Genomic DNA, 24,274 nt, shown 5'->3' with positions numbered 1-24,274 from the left:
CCTAAATACTTGTCGTGGTTTTAGTGCATCACTAAAATCACGACAAATATTCAGGAAGGGGGAGTAGATTGCAACAACGGCCACGGCCATCATGTACTCATGTGATGACAACCATGCCCTTTTTGCAGCCGTGTTGAGCTAACAGAGGATCTAGTTACAGCTTCCTGTGATCTCACATGCATGCATGAATCATGATGCTTCGAACATGGTGTTAAGGGTTGGAGACTGATGATCATTTTGAGTAAAGAGTGGATAGCTATTCGAGCTGCCTTTTTTGTTATTTGAACCGTATCCGAGCTGCCTAATTGCGTAAGTATGTGCGCTTAAAATACATTCAGCCGTGCTTGTGGTCAGTCCCAATTTCCCAAAGCGCTTCCACTGTACGGCCGAAGCAACGAGGTTGTTCTAGTCGTTGTGTCTGCTTATCTATCTGTCGCGAATTACAGTACAATCACATGCGTACACTCTAACAATACATATATAAAGGTGCAGAATCGTGATCCTACGGTACCCTCCAATCCTACTTCGTTCAAACAAGTGAACTAAAATCTTAAAATCACATCAATTTTTGTTCATTTGTTTCAACTAAATTGAAGTAGGCGAAGTAATACTATAAATCACATCAATCCTACCGTGTCCTTAGGGTCACCATTTGCACTTCTATCCATACATGTAACAAAGAGAATTCAAGATTGGAGTAGGCGAAGTAATACTATGAATTTCATAATTTTTACTCACTTAGGAGGGACAGGCCCCCGCGTCGCTCCATGGGCGACTCGGGAGGCGATAATTTAGTGCACCGCCGTCGAGGCCCTCAGCGTGCCCCTCCCCTCGCCGCCGCCGGTGGTCGCTGCCGGGCAAAGCCCGTGCGATAGACGGCGGCGGCGGGACCTCTTCAGGCGCTCTTCTCTGCGGGCACGCGGTCCATCTTCAGACGCTCTTCTCTTCAGGCACGGTGGCGTCGGCTAGGTGGCCTGCGGGGCCAGCTCCGGAGGTGGGGGCGCCGGATCCAGGGCGGGCGGTGCCACGATCTGGTGTGGGGCTGGGCCCAGGCGGTGGTGGCGGCGGCCTGCGTGGTGGGGGTTGTGCTCTTCTGCGAAGCGCGCTGCGGCAGGTCTCCTGCGGTGAGCTGCTACAGGGTGCGGCCAACGATGGGCTGCGGTGCAGTGCGGCCGGCGGCGGCCGGCTCCGAAAGTGGTGGGCATATCTGTGCCCTTCGGTGGAGGTACGCGGTGGCCCCTGATCCCGATTTGGCTTTGCTCGCTGCGACTTCTGCGCTTCGGTTCGCGGTGGGTTGTCGGGGTCTGCAGGTGAAAACCTCGCACCGATTTTGTCGGTGCCGGCGACAGCGGCGTCCCTGGACGTCGCTCCCTTCTTGAAGGTGTCATCGTGCAGATCCCCTTTGCATCCTACCCTTTGTAGGTGAGGTGCCTCCGAGTGAAAACTCAGATCCAGTTTAGCTGGATCGGGCAATGGCGGCGTCTTCGGATGTCGCGTCCTTCCTGGAGGTGTTGCCTTTGGAACCCTCGTCTGGCGGCTGAGGTTTGCTTGTTGCGGCGAGTCAGGTCGGTCTTGGCCAGGATGGCGGCTTCAAGCAGCACAGGCTGGCCTTTGCGCGAGCCGCTCCTGCCAGAGCAGCCTCTTCTTTGCTCCGGTCGTCGAAGAATTCCAATTCTACCTACCTTCTCCTGGCGTTAGGATCTGCTCCCTGTTCGGTGTCGTTGGAGTAGGAGGGGGTTCGCTCTGGTGGTTGTTGCTTGTTCTTCGGTGTATGTCTTGTGTTTGCTTGTAGTCAGGTTTTTCGTACGACTTTCCTTGAATAAGCCGGGCATTGTATGATTTTCGGTTCGGAGCCACTCTATTCTTCTATAATGAATTGCAGGAGCACCCTGTCCTCTCGACGAGATTCCGTCAAAAAAAAATTATTGATGAAAGCAAAACTGTTAAGGATGGTTAAGCCCCTGCTCGTCCTTGCCAGTTGCAACCTAATATTCTAAGCAAACTGTTGATTAGCAGTAATATCTTTTATGGGTGTAAAATGTAACGGATGCAGCGTTTGTTTTCGTTCGGAAATCTGAAACATGTTGAACGGGCATTTTCATGGACCACCTCTGGCCACCTTATGGATCCGCCGGTGTCATCGATGGCTATATAAGGAACCTGACCGTATAAAGCGTACCGATCAATGCCTAAATCGCTCCCGATCAATTCTCATCATAAATATCTACTCCCTCCGTCTCATATTAAGTGACTCAAAATTGTGTCAATATGAACGTATTTACATACAAAATATGTCTAAATACATGTAATAAAAAATCATTTAATATAGATGGAGAGAGTATTCATCTATATCTACCGTATTGAAGGAATAGACGCCACGGACTAGCTCCGTGCTTGCGACGATCTCTAGGAGCCAAACGTGATACGGGAGACGGGAGAGTCAACGCATTTTCTAGGAGACAAACAATTAAGAAAAAAATTCTGAAAAAAAAGGACCCTATGTAGGACCACGGTACCACATGTTGCAAGTGTTGCAAGTTGTGGGACTAACTCGCTTGTTCGGAACAAGTATTTGGGTGTCCGGTTTTATTAGGTTGGTCTTTTATTTATTTATTTTGCGCTGGTGCATGTTTTTTTAAAAAAATTCAAACCAGCTGCTCCAATTCCTTAACTTTACAGTCACTGACATGTGAACCCATCCCACTTGTCACTGACTTCAGGGAATCCAAGTCCGCAACTCCAAACTGTTTGTGACTGAACACAAATGCAAGTATAGGAGTCGCGTTCCCAAACCTTCGTAGCTGGACCAACGAGAAAGAACAGAAAAGGAGTAAACGACATATTCTGCAAGATGCCGTCTCCACGGCAGAAAGCCAAGTACACATATATAAACTAGACGCTGAATCGGCGGTCATGAACATGAGCGATGTCCAAATGTGTGAGAACTTTTCAGCCCGCAGCTTAGGTTGACAGCTACATCTAACCGAATCAATAAAATTCTCTCTGGTTTTCCGAAAATGAAAACACAGACACTGCGCATTTCTCTTGTTGTTGCAACTAAAAATCCAACCACTGCACAACACACACATCAATGGCTTGCCAGTACTGCCGCGGCTGACGCATTCTTGTTTGGTTGCTGAATCGAAACAAATACTTCCTTTCTTTAATGCCATGTCTCAAATTTGCAAAAAAATAAATGTATCTATCGCTAAAAAACGTCTAGATACATGTAATATTTCAACAAGAATTATGAAACGGAGAGAGTACAAGGTACTGTATCTTTTGTAGAACTACGTTATCCCGATTATTTTGGCAGAACGTCTGGTTTTTTATCAGAAAGTATCGACACAAGCACACAACCAGGTTTATGAATTGTCCTTTTTTTTCTACTGGCATTTTTTTTTGTCATTCCTTCTCCTGCCGTTATTATTAGTAGTGTTCAAAAAAGAGAAAAGATTGTCCTCCACGTGCCCAAAGAAAAAGGGGGACACAAACGCTGGGACCACAGTGATGAGCAGCAGCTCAGCAAGCAAGGACGCTTTGCATCAAAGCACTCCTACTAAATGGTAAATACTGCATTTTGCATAAGGACCCTATACAAATATCCAGGTGAAGGGACCAATTCGGTCCCACTTTAAATGTTGTGCTTGCAAAAAAGAAAACCCAATTAGGGAAACAGAGTTCACACCAAGAAATAGCTGCATAGGGCTAATTTTGCTTATCTTTATTGGGGGCCTAATATCTAAAATAGAAAAAGAACAAGGTCTATACTGCAACTGTGAGCATTGTTCCCTTTTGCTTCATGTACCAAAACCAGAAGCTAGCCAACCAAGCAGGAGCGTTTACACCACCACCTAGGACAGCAGGAAACGGGGGCCTATGGTGCTGTCCTGTAGCTGAGGGCGAGGAGCGAGCAATGGCGCCGCTGGCGGGGGGATGCGGCGGCGAAGGGACGCTCGCGAGGTGGCGGAGGGCGGCGGCCAAGCGGATCGGCCTCTCCTGCGCCTCCTTCTTCTCCTCCCACGCCGCCTCTCCCTCCCCGCCGCCTCCCAAGACTGTATAGTCTCTATCCCTATCTCTCTCTCAGAGATGCTCTGTTTCTTCAGTTCCTAGTTGTTTCATGTCCAAGAACAGAGCAGAGCCTCCTTTTCCCTTTCCTCTGGGGTTAGATAAGTTTTGGTTTTTAGCCATCTATGCGTCGGTTTGTGACATCTTTTTAAGGGGCTTTCGGCTTCTTATTCGTCTTCTTCCCTCTATCTCTCGTCAGTAAGCAGGTGGTTTCGTGTTCCTTTCTTGATCTTGGGTTCTAGAATGCTGTCCCTGTCTATCTACTGGTTTGGTTTTTTGCCCCTTTTTTCCCCAAACAGGACGGTATGCATTGCTTCCTAGTTTGTTTTGGTGACCTTCTCGTAGAAAAAGAAATCAATTGAGTTTCTACATTTTAAAGTTCTTTAACCAAGTTGAGCACTCCTCTTGCCTTCTCTTCTTCCTTTTTCAACAGTACTGCGTGGTAACCTTTGTTTCTGGGTACTGTTCCTTCATTTATGGAAATGATTATTCTAGCACTCTCACATTCCATCTGTGTGTTACTAGCATCTTGCGGAAAAAATATATACTCTAGATGTACCATTATTATTATTTTTTTGCAGGGAGATGTACCATTATTCTGCTCCTTACTCCCCACCAAAAATAAATTACTTTGGATCTAGACATTCACTCAAGTTTAAAACTGAAAAAAAAATCTGAATTTTTTTCTTTACTGTATGGGTATGGGCGTATGGCCATTTTGTTTCAGTTCTTCCATGACGGCCATCCATTCTCTTAAGTTCGTTGATGGTTGCTGCCCTGCACTTTGTCTTTTGCCTCTCTCTTTTTTACCTTTTCTAGAGTAATGGGCACCCATGTTTCTCTCTTCTGCCAACATTGTGTTTTCTTGGTACTGGTTAATTATCTCTACATTTTTATCCACTTCCTGGTGTATTTATCCTGTTTCAGCACTGTACTGCATAATAAGACTAGTATATCGTGAGTTGGTGACTGTGCGTCTATTTTTTTTATCCGGCATTTTTATATTTGTGTGCATATTAAATATTATTGATATGTAAATCCGATACATGCAGGCTTACCTTGTATTTTTTTTTTATCTTTGTTCTTAAAATCAAAACAATGTCTTGCTTGTAGTTCTACTGCAAACAAATTAGCAATTCGTTAACAAGATTGAAATTTGTAATGTGTGTGCAGATCTCATGCTCAGCAGTGAATACGCCTGCAGACAGCAGTGATGAAGACCAGGAAAAGCTGGAGGAGCCGACCAGCACTAGATTGGCTGACAAGGTACAACCAGCTCTATGCCCACTTACATCGTCTTTTTTTCATTTTTCTTCTTTTCATGTTCCATTTGGACCACCAGCCCTGTTCTTAATTTCCTTCATCGATAATAGAGCTTTATTTTAATAAAGGGTGTTGCTTTCACTAACAAACTGTAGTTATTGTTAGATGTCTCTACTAATTAACTTGTGAAGAGATCCGAAACATGCTTACCTACTATCAGGTGGCAACAAAATGAGATAGCAAAGAGTAAACTACTCCCTCCGTTCCATAATTCTTGTCGAAATATTACATGTATCTAGACGCTTTTTAGGAACAGATACATCCATATTTGGGCAAATTTGAGACAAGAATGATGGGACGGAGTGAGTAGTCAAGAGACAGGGTAAAATTGGAAATTGTTGTAAGAGATGGGATTGTAACCTTAAATCTTGACATTACGGGGATCACTTCACTCTAGTTCCGCTCATTCCTCGTATATACAATCTTCATTGGGATAAGCTGTTTTCTCCTTTTGAGAACGAAAGATTTTAGAACTAGAAGGTGATAATTTTGAGGATTTAGATACTTGAGAACTGAACAATATTTTTCATCTTTCAAATCATAATGGTCTAGACAACTTTTAGCTCTTGGTATCACCACGCCTGGTGCCTTGGTTGGAAAATATGACACTGCTGATGCTAATTTTCAACATTAATCACCAATAAATAATTTTTGCTATCAGGTTCAACATCTCATAACAGCCCAATATATGGTTGTTAACTGGCTTCGAGCCAAAGGGAGTAAATGTATTCTTGTCCATTGTTACTAGTTTTGTCTCAGTTGAATTAGTGACAGTAAAGCTAGACAGGATAGGAGCCTTTTAGGCCTCGCCAGCTCATCTACATCGTATACAACACCCACAGTCAGCTCCCTGTGGGGCTTGAGCACACATTCTGCCTTCGTATACAACACCACAGTCAGCTCATGACTTGTTTCCAAGCGAATTGTTTCCATAGTTTTGATTCCGTTAAATTCAAGCTTTAGTGATTCTTTATTGCTATTTATATGGAGTGCAGTTTTTGTTTCCAGTATGGTCTATCTTTTTTTTAACTTCCTAATATGTTCTCACATTTATTTTGATCCCATGCATTATTTAATAATATACATTCCTATGCAGAACTTCTGTGCAATATGCCTGGAGACCCTAAGCACCAGCAGCAATGATATTCACAACGGTGACAGGCCAGCGATCTTCACAGCCCAATGCTCCCACTCTTTCCACTTCTTGTGTATTGCTTCCAACATCCGGCATGGTAATGTTACATGCCCTATCTGCCGTGCACAGTGGTCTCAGCTGCCGCGTGATCTGAAGGTGCCACCATTGCTGCACAACCAATCTGATCCAATCCTTCGCATCCTTGATGACAACATTGCGACATCTCGTGTCAACAGAAGGTCTTCCATCCGTGCTACCCGCTACAACGATGATGACCCTGTTGAACCTTACACTCTGACCGAGCATGTGGACCCATGCCTTCGCTTTGCCCTTATCCCGTCTCCAGTGGTAGCTCACCACCATGTTCTCGGACATTACCCCTGTGGACGGATGATGCCACTACAACAACACTGCCAGTACAGCAGCTCCTCCATGCTTTCACCAACACAGGTTGCTTCGCCAAGTGCGCAAAGGCGTGCTTACCTCTCGGTCAGTCTAGCTCCACAACCAGCCATGGACTTGGTCTTGGTTGTGAGCCCTAATGGGCCACATCTGAGGCTGCTGAAGCAGGCAGTGGCACTTGTTGTCTTCTCTATGCGGGCAATTGACCGGTTAGCCATCGTCAGTAATGCAACTACTGCAACCCGTGCCTTTCCCTTGCGCCGGATGTCCTCCCATGGAAAACGAATGGCATTGCAGGTCATTGAACATCTGTGTGCTGTCGGTGGAACTGATCCAGTAGGGGCTTTGCAGAAGGGTCTGAAGATACTAGAGGACCGGGCACACCAGAATCCAAGCAAATGCATCCTTCACCTCTCTGACAATCCAATCCGTGGTTATGTTGGGGTAGACATGAACACTTCAAGCATCCCGGTTCATCAGTTCCACGTGGGGCTCGGTTTCGGGGTGCAGAATAGCTTCGTCATGCATGAATTTGAGGAACTCCTAGCACGGCTGCTTGGCGGCGTCATAGGCGACACCCAGCTAAGGATAGGGGAGCATGGTGGAGTGGTGAGGCTAGGGGAGCTGAGGGGTGGTGAGGAGAGAAGGATCCCACTTGACCTAGTGTCTGAATGTGGCTTCGTACTGGTTGGTTACAGCTACCTGGAGGGTGGAAGAGAGGAGCAACCAAGGACAGGTGAAGTTGCTGTTGGGTTCGAAGAGAAAGGCGACAACCGCTACCATGGGGTTGGAGACATGGGGCCGAGTATCAGTGGCGAGAGGAGGAGTAGCTGCTGCGCCGAGAATTGGGACCACCTTGACCCGTTCATGGCGCGACGATGGGCGAAGCATTTCAATGTGTACAGAGCCTGAGTAACTAAGAGATGATGGAGGGCCTTGATGATCAGCTGAACAAGTCTGGTTACCAGTTCGGCAAAATATGATTCTTGTTGGTTCATTTTTTATTTTTAACATTCCTGCAAGCAAAGCATCTCAGGGCAGCGTTTGCTATTCTTTTTCATGGCTTTTGTTGTGGATCTGAGTTCATGCTATTCATTCATATGTGTGCAAAGCTTTTATGCTGTTCCCAAATGTGTTTGTCTGAATCAAATCAAAATGTGAACAGAAGCTCCAGAACGAAAGATTATCCATGTCAAGAAGTGACTTGCCATTCTTCAGAAGCCATGGATCTTGCATTGTTTGTAATTCATTATCTAATGGTATGCCATCTTGGCTCAGAGGAGTCAGAGTGTGCGGTTTTTGGTTCGGTTAATACAGTTTCTATTCTATTTTAGGAGAAGTAGCATTCACTTAAAAATATTAAACCGCCTGGTTAATAGTGAAAATAAATAAGGCTTCTGTATTGTGCAACTGCAGAAAACTGCGTATTTGCTTTTATGAATGAGCAAATGATTCTGAATGTGGCACCAGTGCATCTAAAAAGATCATATAAGAATTACAGAATTAAATTGGTCACATGTGCATCTAATGGTAGTACATAAAAATATTATTTAATTACAATGCAAGAAAAATCGCTCCTAATATTTCATTCAGATCTTGAGTGACATAAGATACAATACAACAAAACAGTTACAAAACAGTTCAGTTGTTGGATGTTTGGTGGGATCATTCTCTAAATCTTGGTGAGATGGCCTAATCATCCCTCATTAAGGGAATTAGCTTTACGGTAATGAAGCACGAGGTGGGTGATGGAGCAACCGGTTCTACCCCTCTAACCAAACAACCTCATTTAAGCCGGCCAAACATTAGAAGGCCAAGCAACTGAATCTACAGAGAGAACTTGCTGATGGCAATCTCCTCAGCACCAGATCATGTGCTTTCAAAGCCAAATATTCGGAAAACACCTGCAAAACCGAATCAAGTGAAAATTTAGTGCTGCTTCTATTTCCATGTCACTTCCCTTCTTTTCTCACATGAAGAATGGAGCAATTACAAAGTTACGCTGTTATGAGTTCAAACAAATGCATCTTATGGAAATTGTTCTGAGTTATGGAAATTGGTGGGGAGAAATGTTCTCAATAGTGTAAAAAACAGGGATATTCTTGTGGGGTAAACGTCCTCCACTGCATTATAAACACAGGCAGTATCGCGTGCATGCTGGAAGTGACACTTTAACTTTTCCCTTCATGTTCATCCATGAATTTGGATGAAGCAGCAACAGCAGAAAATAAGAAGGCGAAGGGGAAAAAGAAAGGAGGTTTTTTTAAACCATGCAAACTGGTAAAGGTGGCGACGATGATTCTACATGCTTGGGATGTTATAACGGGCTTTTCGACGCTTTGTGGTTTGGGAAACCATTGAGCAAGCCAGTTCAAGTAAAGCTGGACATTTCTTTATTAGACAAAACTAAAATGGGTGGACTGAAGAAACCATACCTTCATCAGCCTGGTACTTATTCTTGTCGTCTCCTGCATAAGCCAGGAGGTTGTATTTAGGGTTCCATTCAACACTATTCATAGCTGCCTTGCATGGTATCTGATGAATTGATCGTCCAGTCTGAATATTGGCCTGATGGAAGGAAACAAATGAAAGATAACTATACTTTCCAGAACAGTTGGCCTTGAATCATAAAGAAATTACACTATGTTGTGATCCCTTACAATGTCAATGAAAGGATCTTCACTGGCATATGCAATAAATTCTCCAGTGTGATTGAAGCTAACTGTTCTTACAGGCCACCTGGAAAAATATGACAAAAGTGGGAAATTGGTAAACAGTTCTGAGCTTCCCAAAAACTAGAAGGTACGGTTATTTCTGTCATATATTCAGTTTAGTCTTTGAACGATTGTTTTCAACATAAAATACAGTGGCAATTTGGCTGAGGTTCATGCAGATGGAAGCATCTGAAAGTTTTTTATGGAACATTTGAAGTTATTTCAATGATAGCAACCTACAGATGTTTACATTTAGATAAAAAAAACTTACTCAAGTTTTGTGAAGGTTTTAATGCATAGCAACTCTTTCACATTCCAAAGACTGACAAGTGAGTCTGCACTTCCAACAGCAAAATACCTGATATCAAAACACGCCGTAAGTGTCATCAGCAAAACAATTATACTCTAGCCGGATATGTTGATAGGAAAAAGAATTCACAACATTGCCCAAGAATTGTATACAGAACATTTATCATAAGAAAATAAAGTCCACTTTAGGGCCTCAAATACTTGCCCAGGACCACTTCACGACTTTTAACTCCTAAACACGATACACCTGCTGCGACGCGAAGAGGGACCGCATGTAACAGGTTAAATTGGGTAGGGTAAAGGTCCGAAGACCAGGGCAGGGCACTTGCCCTCAACAATCCGGCAGCAGTGCAGGTCCCTGACGTGATTAGACTAGAGAGGCTCTGAGGCTTTGGGAAACTTTTGATTATTAGCTGACTAAAACTGTTACATGCTGGTCCTTTATATAGGACGACTGACTAGATCCACAAGTCAGATCACAATTCAAACTCCAAGACCTTTCGTAATCTCCTAGGTTTTCCTTATTCATGCACACCACATTCACCTATCTATTCTGCTGCAACTACAGCTGCTCGTATCCTTCAGGGGCACTAGCCATATCCAAGTACTCAATTACCAATCAGACTCATCTCTATCCCATTGTTTCCCTAATAAACACAAGCGCTGCTGCTTTGGGCATGCCGGCTGGCCACAGGGCCAAATTCCGTGACTGTAACACGACAATTCAAGAAAATTTCACTAATTCAGCCCACAAAAACAAATAAATTGGGTGGCTAGAGGTTAGGAATGTGGAGATGGCAGGGACGCTCGACAGGGTGAGGAAATCTAATCACTTGGGATGAGTGACAACAGACGCGTAAAACCTAGTTCAGATCGAGCTTTGGGCTGAGGAGGACATGCAATGGGATCTATGTAAGTTCCACTTGCAGTGCATTTACTTCTTTTTCGGTAAATAGATATTTAGGTGGGTGAGAAGAAATCATCTCTGCCCTTGATCCCAGATTCGACAACCTTTGGCGTGGTTTCAATTCTTCCACTAAACCGGTGGTTCTCATAGGCCATAGGATACTTTCCTGGTATATATTTGCCTCAAAGTCATCTCCTTATCACTTCAGAGTTATTGATACTAATTTAATTTTATCTAAAGATGAAGATAGGGTACAAACTCTGGATATTCAATGTCAGAATGCAACTTCAGTGTTAACTCAAATAATATCAGGAAACCGAACAACTGTAGTATGAGAAACAAAAAAATGCAACAGACCAGCAAGAACCAGAGTAATAACAGATCATCAAGCTTCAGTTCATTCGTGTATTTTCTAGTTGATACTCTCTTTATACATAATTTTTGTCTAATAAAAAAATCAGTAAAATTCTTCTTGGTAAAAAGAAAAATATGAGCGGAGAACTAAAGTAGATACTTAGCAAAATGAATGAGGTAACTGAACAGGAAAAGAATCATCTCACCTATCAAGGGGATCCATTGCAATGCAATAGCATCCTGCTGTATGAGCATTTAGTTTGCAGACAACATCAAGAGAAGGATAGCTAACCACTTCGACAAATCCTACATAAACAACAAAGCCATGTGCAAGCATTCACATCAACTTACATTACATCTTTAGTCTTAGTTGATGTGCTTACAGTAATAATTAAAAGGAAAGGGTATCTTAGTATATCTTACCAAGTCCAGTAGTGATGAAGAATAAATCTCCAGTTTTATTCCATGCAATCTCATTGATCTGAGCAAAAGAGATATAATTACTTGAGATGACAATTACACACATAACAAAAAGTGAAGAAAGAGAACTGCAATAAATTGAATTCATAAGGTTTAAAAAGGTCAGTATAATTTCCGGTCTAAAATAAGCATATATGAACATGTGGCTCACTATTTCTTATCACATGTACAAACAAAGAAATGTAGTTTCCAGTGCCCAAACTTCATGTAGAAAGTACCTCATAAGGAAACTTTTGTTTGTGAATCGGTTTTAGCTTCCGAACGTCCACTATGGTCAGCTCATCCTCCTACACATCATTAGCAGCAGCTGTTATAACAGTTGACGATTTGAAGAAACTAGTGATTTACATAGTAAATGCACATGGGATACAGTTTCAGGAACCATGCTACCCTCAAAACTAAATTTCATTTCGATGACTATTATGTACTTACACATCACTCGACAATTTGACATATTTGAGAAACGTAGCAACAAAAAAAAGCTAAAGACTTCCATCTATTCGCCACTCACCAAATGCATACATATCCAAATCGTAAGTACCAAACTATGTTGCATTGATACTGGTACATGATACCGTTATTTAGCATTTTTCTGAAAACACAGATATGGTGATACCGTCACATATTTATGTTCATGATATAATTTGATTTGTGGCACAGTAGTTACTCAGAAAAGATCTAAATTTTATCAAACCTACATAAGGTATAAACATAAGAAGAAAAACTGAACATATATTAACAGAATTATCAGGACATACATCAGAGAGCAGAAAGAAAAGAAGACAGATGTGCCACACTATCAATATATGCATATCCTAAGACAAACACATGAGATGAAAAAACACATGCATCATGAAGGCAATGTCCAACATAATGATTGTTACATTCCTTTAGATAAATTGATGATACTTTTGCCAGACAAGGCATCAAATTGCATAGAAGCCAGATTAATGTATACAAGAAGTTACAAAAATTTATTCCAATCTAATGTACCCATGTTCTGTTATTGTAAACCTTATTTCCAACAGCAATGTGAGTCCCGTCATGTTTGTATGTGATGTTGATGTTTTCTCCACTAAGTTCAACAACTTGGCATTTCCCACCTGGAATAAGAACATAAAGTACTTTAGGAAAAAGCACAACAAAGAAATACAACCTTATGAGAAGGTAAACTGACAACATAACAGAACATTAAGAGACTGACAAAAAAATGTTTCATCTTATGCACAATATAACTTTCTGTGTAAAATCGTTACATCGGAACTCCTGTATGGTAGAGCTGAATTCATTAATTTAAGAAAACAAAGCTAAAATGCATTAATAATGACATAATGCTGAACAAAAGCGGATAGTTTAGCACATTAGTGTATTATTACTTACTTCGTGCGTCCCAAAGGCGAATCGACTTGTCAGCAGCTGCAGTAGCAACTGTGTCAGGATGCTTTGGATCCCAGCATAACTGATCTACACTATCTGTGTGGCCTTTCAGTTCAATGTCTTTAACCTTGGACTGTTTATGACAGAATGTTTCGTCAGCATGTTTTGCAGTTCGGAAGTTCTAACAAAGTAAAATTTAGTCTAGAATTTACACCTTCCATTAAAAAAAATCTAAACATTCATACTTAATGGTTAAACCAATTTACTGTAGCTATTCACAAATGCATAAGTTGTTCTCAGAATTCCAAATTATAAAATATGTTTGCAAACTGAAACGAATTATGCACTCAGTTACAGCAGTTAACTATTGAACAAAACAGACGTAAAGGAAGTACTTTAACATGTCGACGTGCTCCTATTGTGCACATTACAGTCCCACAAACAGGGGTGTTACATCACGATGCGTGGTAAAACTTTTGCAGTTCCAAGAACGGGGATTTGATTATATATTCATATGCCCCCACTTTAGTTTGCACTATGATAATATGCCTGTCTTGTGTCACTGAGAGGTGAATCCAGACCCCACATGTCAGTGACACATGGCAGGGCATATTATCAAAGTGCAAAGTAAGGTGGGGCATATGATCAAATCTGCCCATGTATTGTAGCCCCTATCATCATAACTTCACTCTTGCATCCTATACAATGGGAGATATTCCCATATATATAGATTCTTCATAAAATAAGAGATGAAAATTGGAGCGCATGACGACCAAAAACGGTTATCTGAGTCCATAACCAGCAAGTTTCTTTTCGTAGCAATAAAAAACAAGGAGAGAAAGTTACATGGCCGTGGGGATCAATGCTCCAGACACGTGCAGTGTGATCAATTGAGCCTGAAGCAAGCTTTGTTCCTATGCAGTTCCAGGCTACAGAGTGCACCTAACAATCATACAGAAGACCATGATCATACAAAAGTTTGCATTGATATGAAATACCACATAAAGGAAGAACAAAAGGCAACAAAACCAACTGACTTTTGCATGAAAGTATAGTCTAGAAAGGAGTTTTTCCTGAAGATCATCAGGAGGAAGATTTAGAAAAACAAGCAACAGAATGCAAGAAAGCACTCAAGAAATCCTCACAATACAATGATTTCCTTCTTCTCAAGAAAGATGTTGTTTTCCTCTTACATCTCTTTTGCCAGTAAAATCTACTCCCTCCGGTCCTAAATTCTTGTCATTGTTTTAGTTCAAATTTGTATTAAAACAACAACAACAATTTAGGATCGGAGGGAGTACAAAACTAAATAAGCACCTGACTCAAAATGGGATTCTCATTCTCGGTGTCTAAATTGTTAACACAAAATTTCTTTATCAATCGGAAAGAATCAAACCACCAAAAAAGTGTTATGATCAGGATTCTCCTTTATTTCTAAGAAAAAAGATTAGATTGTCAGCATGCTCTAATAATTAACTCTAAAGTTTCCCTGTTTCACCATGTAACAAACGAAATCACAAACTACACGCTTAACGCGAGAAACCAAAGAAGAACGCCACCACACTTCTACAGAAACGAAATCGGACGACCCAAATATTGGAACTTCCTATCTTTATCCTCTTGTTTTTCTTGTAAGTTGTGAAGCTAGGGTTATCCACACCAAGGAAATATGCAATATTGGAAATTTTTGGCCTTCTTTCTCCCGGGATTTTTGGGGTTTTAGGAGCAGAGAAATAATTGTCGCGCTGCAATTCTTCAGGGGGGGCGGGGGGGGGGGGCGCGTAGAAAAAGGTACCTTCTTCTTGTGGCTGTAGTATTCCCTGGACACCAGGTTCTTGAATCTCGCCCCCGGCGCTGAGCTGCCGGCGGCGGCGGAGCCCTTCCTGTCGTCTTCTTTCCCCTCCATTATTCTCTCTCTTCAGACCCGTCGCCGCGGCTGGTCGAGGAGTAAACTTTAAATGGGCTTGATTTGGGCCATGATGGGCTTGAGATCAAAAGATCGCGATCAGAGAACAATGAAGAGGAAGGAAAGTGGACTCCGGGCAACTGAAAAAAAAAAAGTGGACTCGGGACAAGCGGCGGCGGTCGGAAAAGGAATACGCGGCGACCAGATTTTGTGATTAGGAATTCGAGCGTTCTATTTTTTCGAGAGTTCAAAAAACGGTTTTGGCGTTCGGCGCAGTTTTGGCGTCAATTCATATGCCGCCGCAAATCACGCCAAATCGCCGTAAAATTCGGAGCATGCCGATAGTTTCGAGGTGGCCGGTGTTGCTGTGTCGGGCGCCGATGGTGCAGTCGACCGGTGGTGATCTCAAGATCGACGGAGCTCTTGCTTTGGCCAAAATGAGCTTGTGTTTCCCAACATACCACACCTTCACCTCGTCATCCATGCCGGCGGTGTCGTGCACATCAAGATCGCCAAGTCTTTCCGCCTCTTCTTCATCGTGACGTTCGTCTTGAGGATCTCCAAGTCTTACTTCTTGATCATCGTCGCTCACCGTGAGGCCGTGACCTCTTCCCTCTTGACGGCGAGGTCTTACCTCTTTGCGGCGGCAGCGGTCATGCACTTCTCGATGCATGTGTACAAGCGTTTCGTGGCCGGCGCGGCATTCTCGCTGTCTTGGCCTTCTTGTGGCCGATGGGTCGGCCTTCCGAGGATGCCAATGTTGCGGCTTTTGGATCATAGGAGGCATCCTTGGACTTGACGAGAGCATTCCGCGTCTCTGTCCACTTGTCACACATCTCAATTCTTCCAAAGACCTGGATGAGTTTGAACTCAACGTCGTCGTTGTCCTCTCGGAAGACGGTGAACATGGTGACCATCTACAAGAAGCTGGCAAATGTAGCATGCCACAACGTCGACACAATGAACAAAAATGTAATGAGGCTGGCTTACTTGATCGGCGACGTTGCTGCCACTCTGGTGGTACCGACGGACCTCTTCTTAAATGACATGCCATTTGTTGCACACTTGTTGGATCATACCCCAATGGTGTGACATGCCGGACTCATTACGATCATGGACCAACATCTTCAACTCCGGATCCACAAGCCGGCACTCATCATGCGCCTCCTTCACCAGCTTCCAATAAGTGTCAACGTTTCGATTCGCGCCGATGAAGGGATCCAAGCTTCGGCAAGGCACTCTTCCTCTTTGGAGATCCACTTGGGTCCGTGGCCTCCTCCGCGGCCTTCTTCTTCCCTTCAGCCGCCACCTTCTTCTCCCCCTTCGGGTCAGCCACAGTGGGCTCATCGGTCTCCTCTCCCCATCCCTCGCTGGCCTCCTCGCCGCCACAGGCCTCGGATTCTTCTTGGTTGTAGGTGTTCGGTGTGTGGGAGCCGTCGTTTATCATGTCGTCCATGATGGAATCGCCTTGTGACATTTCGCCGAACGGGCTCGGGCGGCGTGGCGGGGGAGAAGGGGATGGAAAGCTGAAAGACCGGCGAAAATTTCGAAGGAATTTTGGTTTGTCTCCTCGACAGGGGTGGCCTTCCTTGCTTTTTGGCTTCATCCAGCGCCCCAGATAACACCCCCCGCCCCCCGCGAGTTGGGTGCAGCCTGGGGGTGCCGGATGAATTGATGGTCGCGCCCTCCTTCTTTTTGGATTTAGGGGGCCGCCTGGGTGGGTTTTTCGGTGCCGGCTCCCCCCATATGGCTTTTAGGGGGCCTTTAGGGGGGCTGAGTGGAGATGCTATAAGTTGCCAGATTTTTAATTAGAGACAAGTTGATCCCTCAGCCGTTGGATATGATTTGTGCTTTAAAATTCGAAATGGACGATGAAAAAGAAAGGTAAGATAAGATCAACATACTAATTCAACGGTTATGATTCGTCAACTTAGATTTAAACCTTTTGCTTAAAAATCAGTCGACTTAGATATAACCACGCCCATAAAAAAACCTATCTTTCGAACATGTGTACAGTAAAACATAACCGTTGGGATTTTGTTCACTTAACCACAACTTTTCAGGCATGACAGACGAACTCCAGGGGAATCGAAGCCCAAAGATCATCTCAACGACAAAGCGTTATCATTTGCTACCGTCGCCTCCGTGAGGACCACTCCATCTTTCACACGCCTTCTGATAGTAGGAAGCTTCAACAGAACAAGATCGGGACGGAGATACCTTATTCCATGCCAACGGTGCGGCCGCTTATCCTTGACAAGCGAAGACCTACTGAATGCCAATAGACATGAAAAACTATAGCTATTATCGACATATTGGTGTTTTCATGTACACACCGGCTAAACATGTGAAGGAGAAAAAAAACGACTATCTTTGTGTTTTCTAACACTCTGATTCTAAATTCTTGACTCAAATTTGCCCAAATATAAATGTATGTATTTTTTAAAAACATGTAATATTTTGACAACAATTTAAAATCGGAGGGAGCAGGAGAGAACTAGAGAAGAGATGGTTTCGACTCGGAGGGAACTTTGTTTTTTTCTCGCCAAGCTTGATAGAGGAGGTGAACGGCTGGAGCCGGGGACAAAAGCGACAAAACCTGTGTCCACCTGTGGCATAGCAGAACCGTCGATTTAAGCGGCCCACGGTACGAAAATTCCAAGGGTACTGTGGTCATTCCGTCCACGCCAATGGCGCCACGGCATCACATGGACAACGGAAAACCAGTTCGCTATAAATGCAGACAAAAACAAACCAAAGCAAAAGCAGGCAGAAAACGAAAAAGAAGCTGGAAATTCTCTCAGCCGCTGAAAGGAAGAAGCGTCCACCACTCTCCGCAGTACTAGGCTAGTGCAGTGCCTGCTGCCGGCCCCACCACTCCCCCTCTCTCCACCGTCGCTGCCACTGCCACCCCCCCTGCTCCTTCAGCGCGATGGCGACGGCGACGGGCGTGGCGGCTGCCACCTACAGGGCCCCGATCCTGGCGCCGGCACCCGCTGCATTCCCTTCGGACCAGGGCCTGCCATGTCGCCGCCGCCATGCGACCTGCGGGCGGCGGCTGCGGGCCGCGGCGGGGACTGGGAGGCCGCCTCTGTTCTCGCCCCGGGCCGTGTCCGACTCGCGGAGCTCGCAGACGTGCCTCGATCCGGACGCCAGCACGGTGCGCGATCTCGCCGCCCCCCGGCCCCGCCGATAAAAAATGGGGCCGGCATTGGGGTTCCTCCCTTCCATGCATCTTCTTTGCACTTGACTTGATGCGGCTTTTAGGTGTCCTTTTTCGTGATTAGAGTAATTATTACGTGAAAAGGGTGGAGACTTTTATTTTGATGATTCCGAACTGTGATTTTTTTTTCGATGCGGCGCCATTTATATTTATTTATTGGTGCATTTGGATGAGCAAACGTGTTGTGTTCTTCTTGCGCTGTTTCGTTGACCGGAAGGTGATCGATTTCCGTTTTTACTGAGTTTTTATGTCGATCTCCCGATGGTTCTGTCGGCTGTTGCATGCGTTGGCCGGGTTTACGCCATGACCAACGGAGTGTGGGAAGACATACTTTAACCATGATACTGCTACTAGTTGGTGGGAGGCTTACATATAATTAATTGGTCGAGGATCTATCATGGTCCTTGCCTTGCATCAAATCAGTAAGCTAGTTGGCTCAAGATCTGAAGAATGTACTGCTAATTTTGCACAAGTATAGAACCCGGGGTGCCAGAGCAGTTCATCTCTGTACCTAGCCAGCTAACGTTTGGAATCTTTTTTGCAGAATTTTGACATAACACATTCAGTTAAATGATCCATTTTTATTCCTGCAGAGTGTTCTTGGGATCATCCTTGGGGGTGGCGCAGGGACGAGGCTGTATCCACTGACGAAGAAAAGGGCGAAGCCCGCGGTGCCGCTGGGTGCCAACTACAGGCTCATAGATATCCCTGTCAGCAACTGCCTGAACAGCAACGTGTCCAAGATCTATGTCCTCACACAGTTCAACTCTGCCTCCCTCAACCGCCACCTCTCCAGGGCCTATGGAAACAACATTGGTGGGTACAAGAATGATGGCTTCGTCGAAGTTCTTGCTGCACAGCAGAGTCCAGAGAATCCTAACTGGTTTCAGGTACGTTGGCCGATTTATTTGATCTATCAATCTCAAAATATCAGTTCATGTTGACACAAGAAGAGCTCAAATTTTGTACCAAGCAGGTCATAAATTTTGAACTTTGAATGAAAAGCAAATACAGTTTCAAAGATGTATAGATAACACTTGGTACACAAACAATAGGGGACAACTAATTGATATGGACGTATCAGTTAATTAAAATGAATTTGTGCGTTATTCGCACTTTGCACCCTATTGTAATCATGTCACGTGGAATACTTGACATCTAATGTATGTAATTTTATCTTTTAGAAACATGTTAGGAATGTTCATGAGCTTGGAAAGTCTGGTAATTTCACTGGAATTGGACAATGAAGTTCGCAATGATGCTGCATACCCGCTCTCATGTTATCCTCTGACGTGTTATGTTCTTTCTATGTTGATATTCCCAAGCCACTTCAGAATTGTTTTGATTTCTTTTGCTTCTTTCCAAATCAGGGTACTGCAGATGCTGTGCGGCAATACTTGTGGCTATTTGAGGAACACAATGTTATGGAGTTCCTTATTCTGGCTGGAGATCACCTTTACCGTATGGACTACCAAAAGTTCATTCAAGCACATAGAGAAACAGATGCTGATATAACTGTGGCTGCCCTGCCAATGGATGAACAACGTGCAACTGCATTTGGCCTTATGAAGATTGATGATGAAGGGAGGATAGTTGAGTTTGCAGAAAAACCAAAAGGAGAGAAGTTGAAATCAATGATGGTATGCACATGAGGGACATTTTTCCCTGATCTTAATTTTGAGACATCCCCCTAGGCAGTTGAAAGGATTTATGCTTCTCCAGTTAGTCCTTTTCAGTTAATTTATTCTTGTTTTAATCTTGCAGGTTGACACCACCATACTGGGCCTTGATTCTGAGAGGGCCAAGGAATTGCCTTATATTGCTAGCATGGGAATCTATGTTTTCAGCAAAGATGCGATGCTTCAGCTTCTCCGTGAAAAATTTCCTTCAGCAAATGACTTTGGGAGTGAGGTTATTCCTGGTGCAACACAAATTGGAATGAGGGTATGCTATGAAAAGTATAGTGCCTGTTATCCCTATTATATCAGTCACTGCTATAACTTCTATTTTGCGAAATAAGGGGAAATACTCTCACAATTTTATACTGAACACAGAAGGAAAAACAGTAGTTAGCTTTTACGAACATAAATTAAATATTCACTTCATCATAAAGTAAAGTTACATCATTAAGAGATTTTACTTTTGTACTTTCCTTTCTAGTTTACTTCTCTTGGTTTCCTGTACTCGTATTCGATACATTTGTTTGCTTATCCTGCTACTGTGTTTGGCAGGTACAAGCGTACCTATATGATGGTTACTGGGAAGATATTGGGACTATTGAGGCATTTTACAATGCAAACTTGGGAATAACCAAGAAGCCAGTACCAGATTTCAGGTAGTACTAACAAATTTCTACAGTAACAGTTAGCAGAGGTGCATTTTGCTGGACTCGATACCTATTACACTTTTTTGGTAAAAAAAAATCATGTATGCAGCTTCTATGACCGTTCTGCTCCGATTTACACACAATCTCGATACTTGCCTCCTTCAAAGGTTCTTGACGCTGATGTGACAGACAGTGTTATTGGTGAAGGTTGCGTTATAAAAGTAAGTTGCCTTTTCCATCGTCTTATCATGGATTCATGGTGTTGCCTTTTGTCATGTTTAACAAGATGTACATCTCTTAAGCCTACTCTTGATTCAATCCGTGGGCTTCCTGAATTCAATATTTTGTACTTGTTTTTCTCCTTTTGGTTAGCATTGCACAATCAACCATTCTGTTGTTGGGCTCCGTTCCTGCATATCAGAGGGCGCAGTTATTGAGGATTCCCTCCTAATGGGTGCAGACTATTATGAGGTGAAATATAGTTAAACAGAAGTTTAACATAGTGCCAAGAAGCATCTTGAGAACATGCTGAGCTTTTGTTGTGCAGACTGAAAATGACAAGAAAGTCCTTTCTGAAGCTGGCGGCATTCCCATCGGTATTGGAAAAAATGCACACATCAGAAAAGCAATAATTGACAAGAATGCTCGTATTGGAGAAAATGTCAAGGTATTTCATATATATCTCTACCTCCTGTCCACCAGAGACCAGACCATATTTTACGTATTCTCCGATCAAACTATTCATTACTTTGGGGTGAAAAGAAGAGGCAGCGTAGGCATCTCCATTTGAACATGATTATATTTTTCTTTGGCCATTTACATTTTGTGGGTGAAAGTCGCATGTGTGCAAGTATTTTCCCTTCAGCACTGATTTCGAGCCCTTTATCATTACCAAATACAAATACGATATTCTGCCAGATGGATATATATAAAAAGCAGGCAAACTTGCTTTGAAAAGACATTTTTCTCGAGATGATACTGAACAACTAACCAAAACAATATGCAACGTGTTTGTTGTGCCAAGTAGGCAAGTAATGGTATAATTCCTAAACGTTCTGTTGCTCTTACAGATAATCAACGTTGATGGTGTCCAAGAAGCTTCAAGGGAGACTGATGGCTACTTTATCAAAAGTGGTATTGTCACTGTGATTAAGGATGCCTTGATTCCTAGTGGGACAGTCATATAGAGGCAATCGTCGCTACCATGTATATAATGTTTTATCTCTCGCACAAATAAAATTTCTCGTTCTTTATTCTCTCTCTCTCTCATTATTTTACCAAAAATCTTTAGTGCTATTTCAATTGATCTTGATGCGTCTCCACACTGTAGGTTGATTTGCATGGTGACCTCCAATGCATCCATAGTTATCTTCCCATGCTGCAAGTTGATGAAGATCTGCTCTGCATCGACTTGTTCTCGAGGAGATGTCATTGGTGAAAATAATAGAACGGTGTCACCACTCGAGGCACCATTTCCCCCTGTTATAACTAGCACTAGATGGTGTAGAGATGCTGTTGAGTCTGAAAACTGCATCTGGAATGATGTTAAGATCATTTTCCTTTTGATTGGTCGTCAGGCAAGGCTTGGACATCTAGCGCGTTGATTTCCCATCTCTTATGCGTGCTCTGTTCATTGAAAGGGGGTAATGCGGATTTTATGGAACACGCGTGCTCGGTTTCCTACTGGCCTATGCATGCTCAGTATCTGGCAAATCCATAGCAGTGCTGGCCTACGCTGTTCGTGTTGATGGCGTGCCTTGTGGCGGCCACGGGCGGGCTCATATTCGGTTACGACATCGGCATCACCGGCGGGGTGACGTCCATGGACCCCTTCCTCAGCAACTTCTTCCCGTCGGTGTACCGGAAGCAGCAGCAGCAACCAGTACTGCAAGTTCAACAGCCAGATCCTGACCATGTTCACCTCCTCGCTCTACCTGGCGGCGCTCGTGTCCTCGGTCTGCGCCGCGTCCGTGACCCGCGTGGCCGGCCGCAAGTGGTCCATGTTCGTGGGCGGGGTCACCTTCCTGGCCGGATGCACGCTCAACGGCGCGGCGCAGAACGTGGCGATGCTGATCCTGGGCCGCGTGCTGCTGAGCGTCGGCGTGGGCTGTGCCAACCAGAGCGTGCCCGTGTACCTGTCGGAGATGGCGCCCGCGAGGATGCGCGGCATGCTCAACAACGGCTTCCAGCTCATGATCACCTTCGGCATCCTCGCCGCCAACCTCATCAACTATGGCACCGACAAGATCGCCGGCGGATGGGGCTGGAGGCTCAGCCTCGCGCTCGCCGCCGTCCCCGCGGGAATCATCACGGTCGGCTCCTTCTTCCTCCCGGACACGCCCAACTCGCTCCTGGAGCGCGGCAAGGCCGACGAGGCCAGGGAGATGCTCCGGCGCGTGCGGGGCACAGAGGACGTGGAAGAAGAATACCGCGACCTGTCGGCGGCGAGCGAGGCGTCCAGGGCCGTGAAGAGCCCCTGGCGTGACATCCTGCGAAGGCAGTACAGGCCGCAGCTGGCCATGGCGGTCTTCATCCCGCTGCTGCAGCAGCTCACGGGCATCAGCGTCATCATGGTCTACGCGCCGTTGCTGTTCAAGACGCTCGGGTTCGGCGGCAGCGTGTCGCTCATGTCGGCGGTGATCGCGGCCGTGGTGAACCTGGCGGCGCTGGTCTCGGTGTTCACGGTGGACAGGGTGGGGCGGGGCGCAGATGTTTGTCAGCCTGGTGGCGGTGGGGGCGCTCATAGGCGCCAAGCTCGGGTGGAGCGGCGTGGCGGAGATCCCGGCGGGGTACGCGGCGGCGGTGGTGGCGACGTGGCGGGGTTCGCCTGGTCGTGGGGGCCCTTGGGGTGGTTGGTGCCCAGCGAGGTGATGCCGCTCGAGGTTCGGCCCGCGGGGCAGAGCATCACCGTGGCTGTCAACATGTTCACGACGTTCGCAGTCGCGCAGGCGTTCCTGCCCATGCTCTGCCGCCTCAAGTTCATGCTCTTCTTCTTCTTCGCCGCTTGGGTCGCCGTCATGACGCTCTTCGTCGCGCTCTTCGTGCCGGAGACCAAGGAGTGCCCATGGAGGACATGGCCAACGTGTGGACGGAGCACTGGTACTGGAGACGCTTCGTCACCGACGACGATGCCCAGCATGCAGACATTGAGATGGGCAACGACAGTGACAACACTATTGTGAAGAACTCGGAGTAGCTTAGATTCGTAGCATTAATTACCGGTGTTCCGTTTAGGCTTTACACTGCCCAGGAGTATATTGCCCCGTGTGTTTGTGCCCGCGCTATACTTAGCCATGTAGGACACGTGGTGCTACTCTGGTTCTAAATGTGATATCAAATTTAAGAGTTAGTTTTATTAAATCCGTCGTTATTTTTTTTCTTCATAATTTACGTATTTAATATTGCTATGTTGATATATATATATATATATAGTCTTTAATAAATTGTCAAATTTAAACATTTGACGAAAAACACAATCTAGAACTTGCTACCTTTAGGAACAGAGGGATTACTTTTTAATCGTATCATATCCAGTGAAGAATTCCTTGGGTGCAAACTTGCAAACTTTTGTCTTGTGCCATTGGAGCCATGGGCGGGCCCAGCTTTATTCAAGGGTATTCAATTGAATACCCATCAAAGTTTGCCAAAAAAATAAATATGTATACTGTATATTCTGTATGTATGTACGTATGTATGCATGTAAACAAGATTTTGGGATGAAACTCAAGGCTATTCCAGCATTGAGTCCAC

At 44.6% G+C, this 24,274-nt stretch overlaps 3 protein-coding genes and 1 pseudogene across 6 annotated transcripts; 3 read left to right on the top strand and 1 right to left on the bottom strand.

Annotated features, from left to right (window-relative positions):
* The first annotated feature begins 3,787 nt into the window (after positions 1-3,787).
* LOC100824115 lies at positions 3,788-8,152 on the top strand. The gene is made up of 3 exons (XM_003576344.4): positions 3,788-4,057; positions 5,242-5,334; positions 6,488-8,152. Exons 1-3 carry the CDS (start codon positions 3,803-3,805, stop codon positions 7,838-7,840), a joined length of 1,701 nt encoding a protein of 566 aa, XP_003576392.1. The 5' UTR covers positions 3,788-3,802; the 3' UTR covers positions 7,841-8,152.
* Positions 8,153-8,398: 246 nt separating this feature from the next.
* On the bottom strand, positions 8,399-15,078 carry LOC100838230 (THO complex subunit 3). Of its 2 annotated transcripts, none has more exons than XM_010239735.3 (11): positions 14,865-15,078; positions 13,916-14,011; positions 13,073-13,202; positions 12,686-12,795; positions 11,911-11,979; positions 11,636-11,693; positions 11,419-11,518; positions 9,914-10,000; positions 9,589-9,667; positions 9,364-9,496; positions 8,399-8,832 (listed from the first exon to the last, which is right to left on the bottom strand). In XM_010239735.3, exons 1-11 carry the CDS (start codon positions 14,973-14,975, stop codon positions 8,798-8,800), a joined length of 1,008 nt encoding a protein of 335 aa, XP_010238037.1. In that variant the 5' UTR covers positions 14,976-15,078; the 3' UTR covers positions 8,399-8,797. The 2 variants fall into 2 exon arrangements, with proteins under 2 accessions (XP_010238037.1, XP_003577956.1); XM_003577908.4 differs by having other exon boundaries at positions 12,707-12,795; positions 14,865-15,073.
* A 2,650-nt stretch (positions 15,079-17,728) lies between these two features.
* On the top strand, positions 17,729-22,171 carry LOC100837929 (glucose-1-phosphate adenylyltransferase small subunit 1, chloroplastic/amyloplastic). Of its 3 annotated transcripts, none has more exons than XM_024455199.1 (10): positions 17,729-18,135; positions 18,792-19,088; positions 19,569-19,838; positions 19,963-20,142; positions 20,430-20,533; positions 20,634-20,745; positions 20,897-20,995; positions 21,072-21,191; positions 21,595-21,658; positions 21,855-22,171. In XM_024455199.1, exons 1-10 carry the CDS (start codon positions 17,908-17,910, stop codon positions 21,857-21,859), a joined length of 1,479 nt encoding a protein of 492 aa, XP_024310967.1. In that variant the 5' UTR covers positions 17,729-17,907; the 3' UTR covers positions 21,860-22,171. The 3 variants fall into 3 exon arrangements, with proteins under 3 accessions (XP_024310967.1, XP_010238035.1, XP_010238036.1); XM_010239733.3 differs by having other exon boundaries at positions 17,730-18,135; positions 21,595-21,730; XM_010239734.3 differs by having other exon boundaries at positions 17,730-18,135; positions 21,595-21,739.
* A 76-nt stretch (positions 22,172-22,247) lies between these two features.
* On the top strand, positions 22,248-23,884 carry LOC100823804 (annotated as a pseudogene).
* The last annotated feature ends 390 nt before the right edge of the window (positions 23,885-24,274 follow it).

The sequence above is a fragment of the Brachypodium distachyon genome, chromosome 4 (genome assembly GCF_000005505.3).
Source record: "Brachypodium distachyon strain Bd21 chromosome 4, Brachypodium_distachyon_v3.0, whole genome shotgun sequence".
Lineage (NCBI taxonomy): Eukaryota > Viridiplantae > Streptophyta > Magnoliopsida > Poales > Poaceae > Brachypodium > Brachypodium distachyon.
Note: the sequence above shows the minus strand (reverse complement) of the source record. Positions and strands in the feature narration are given on the sequence as shown.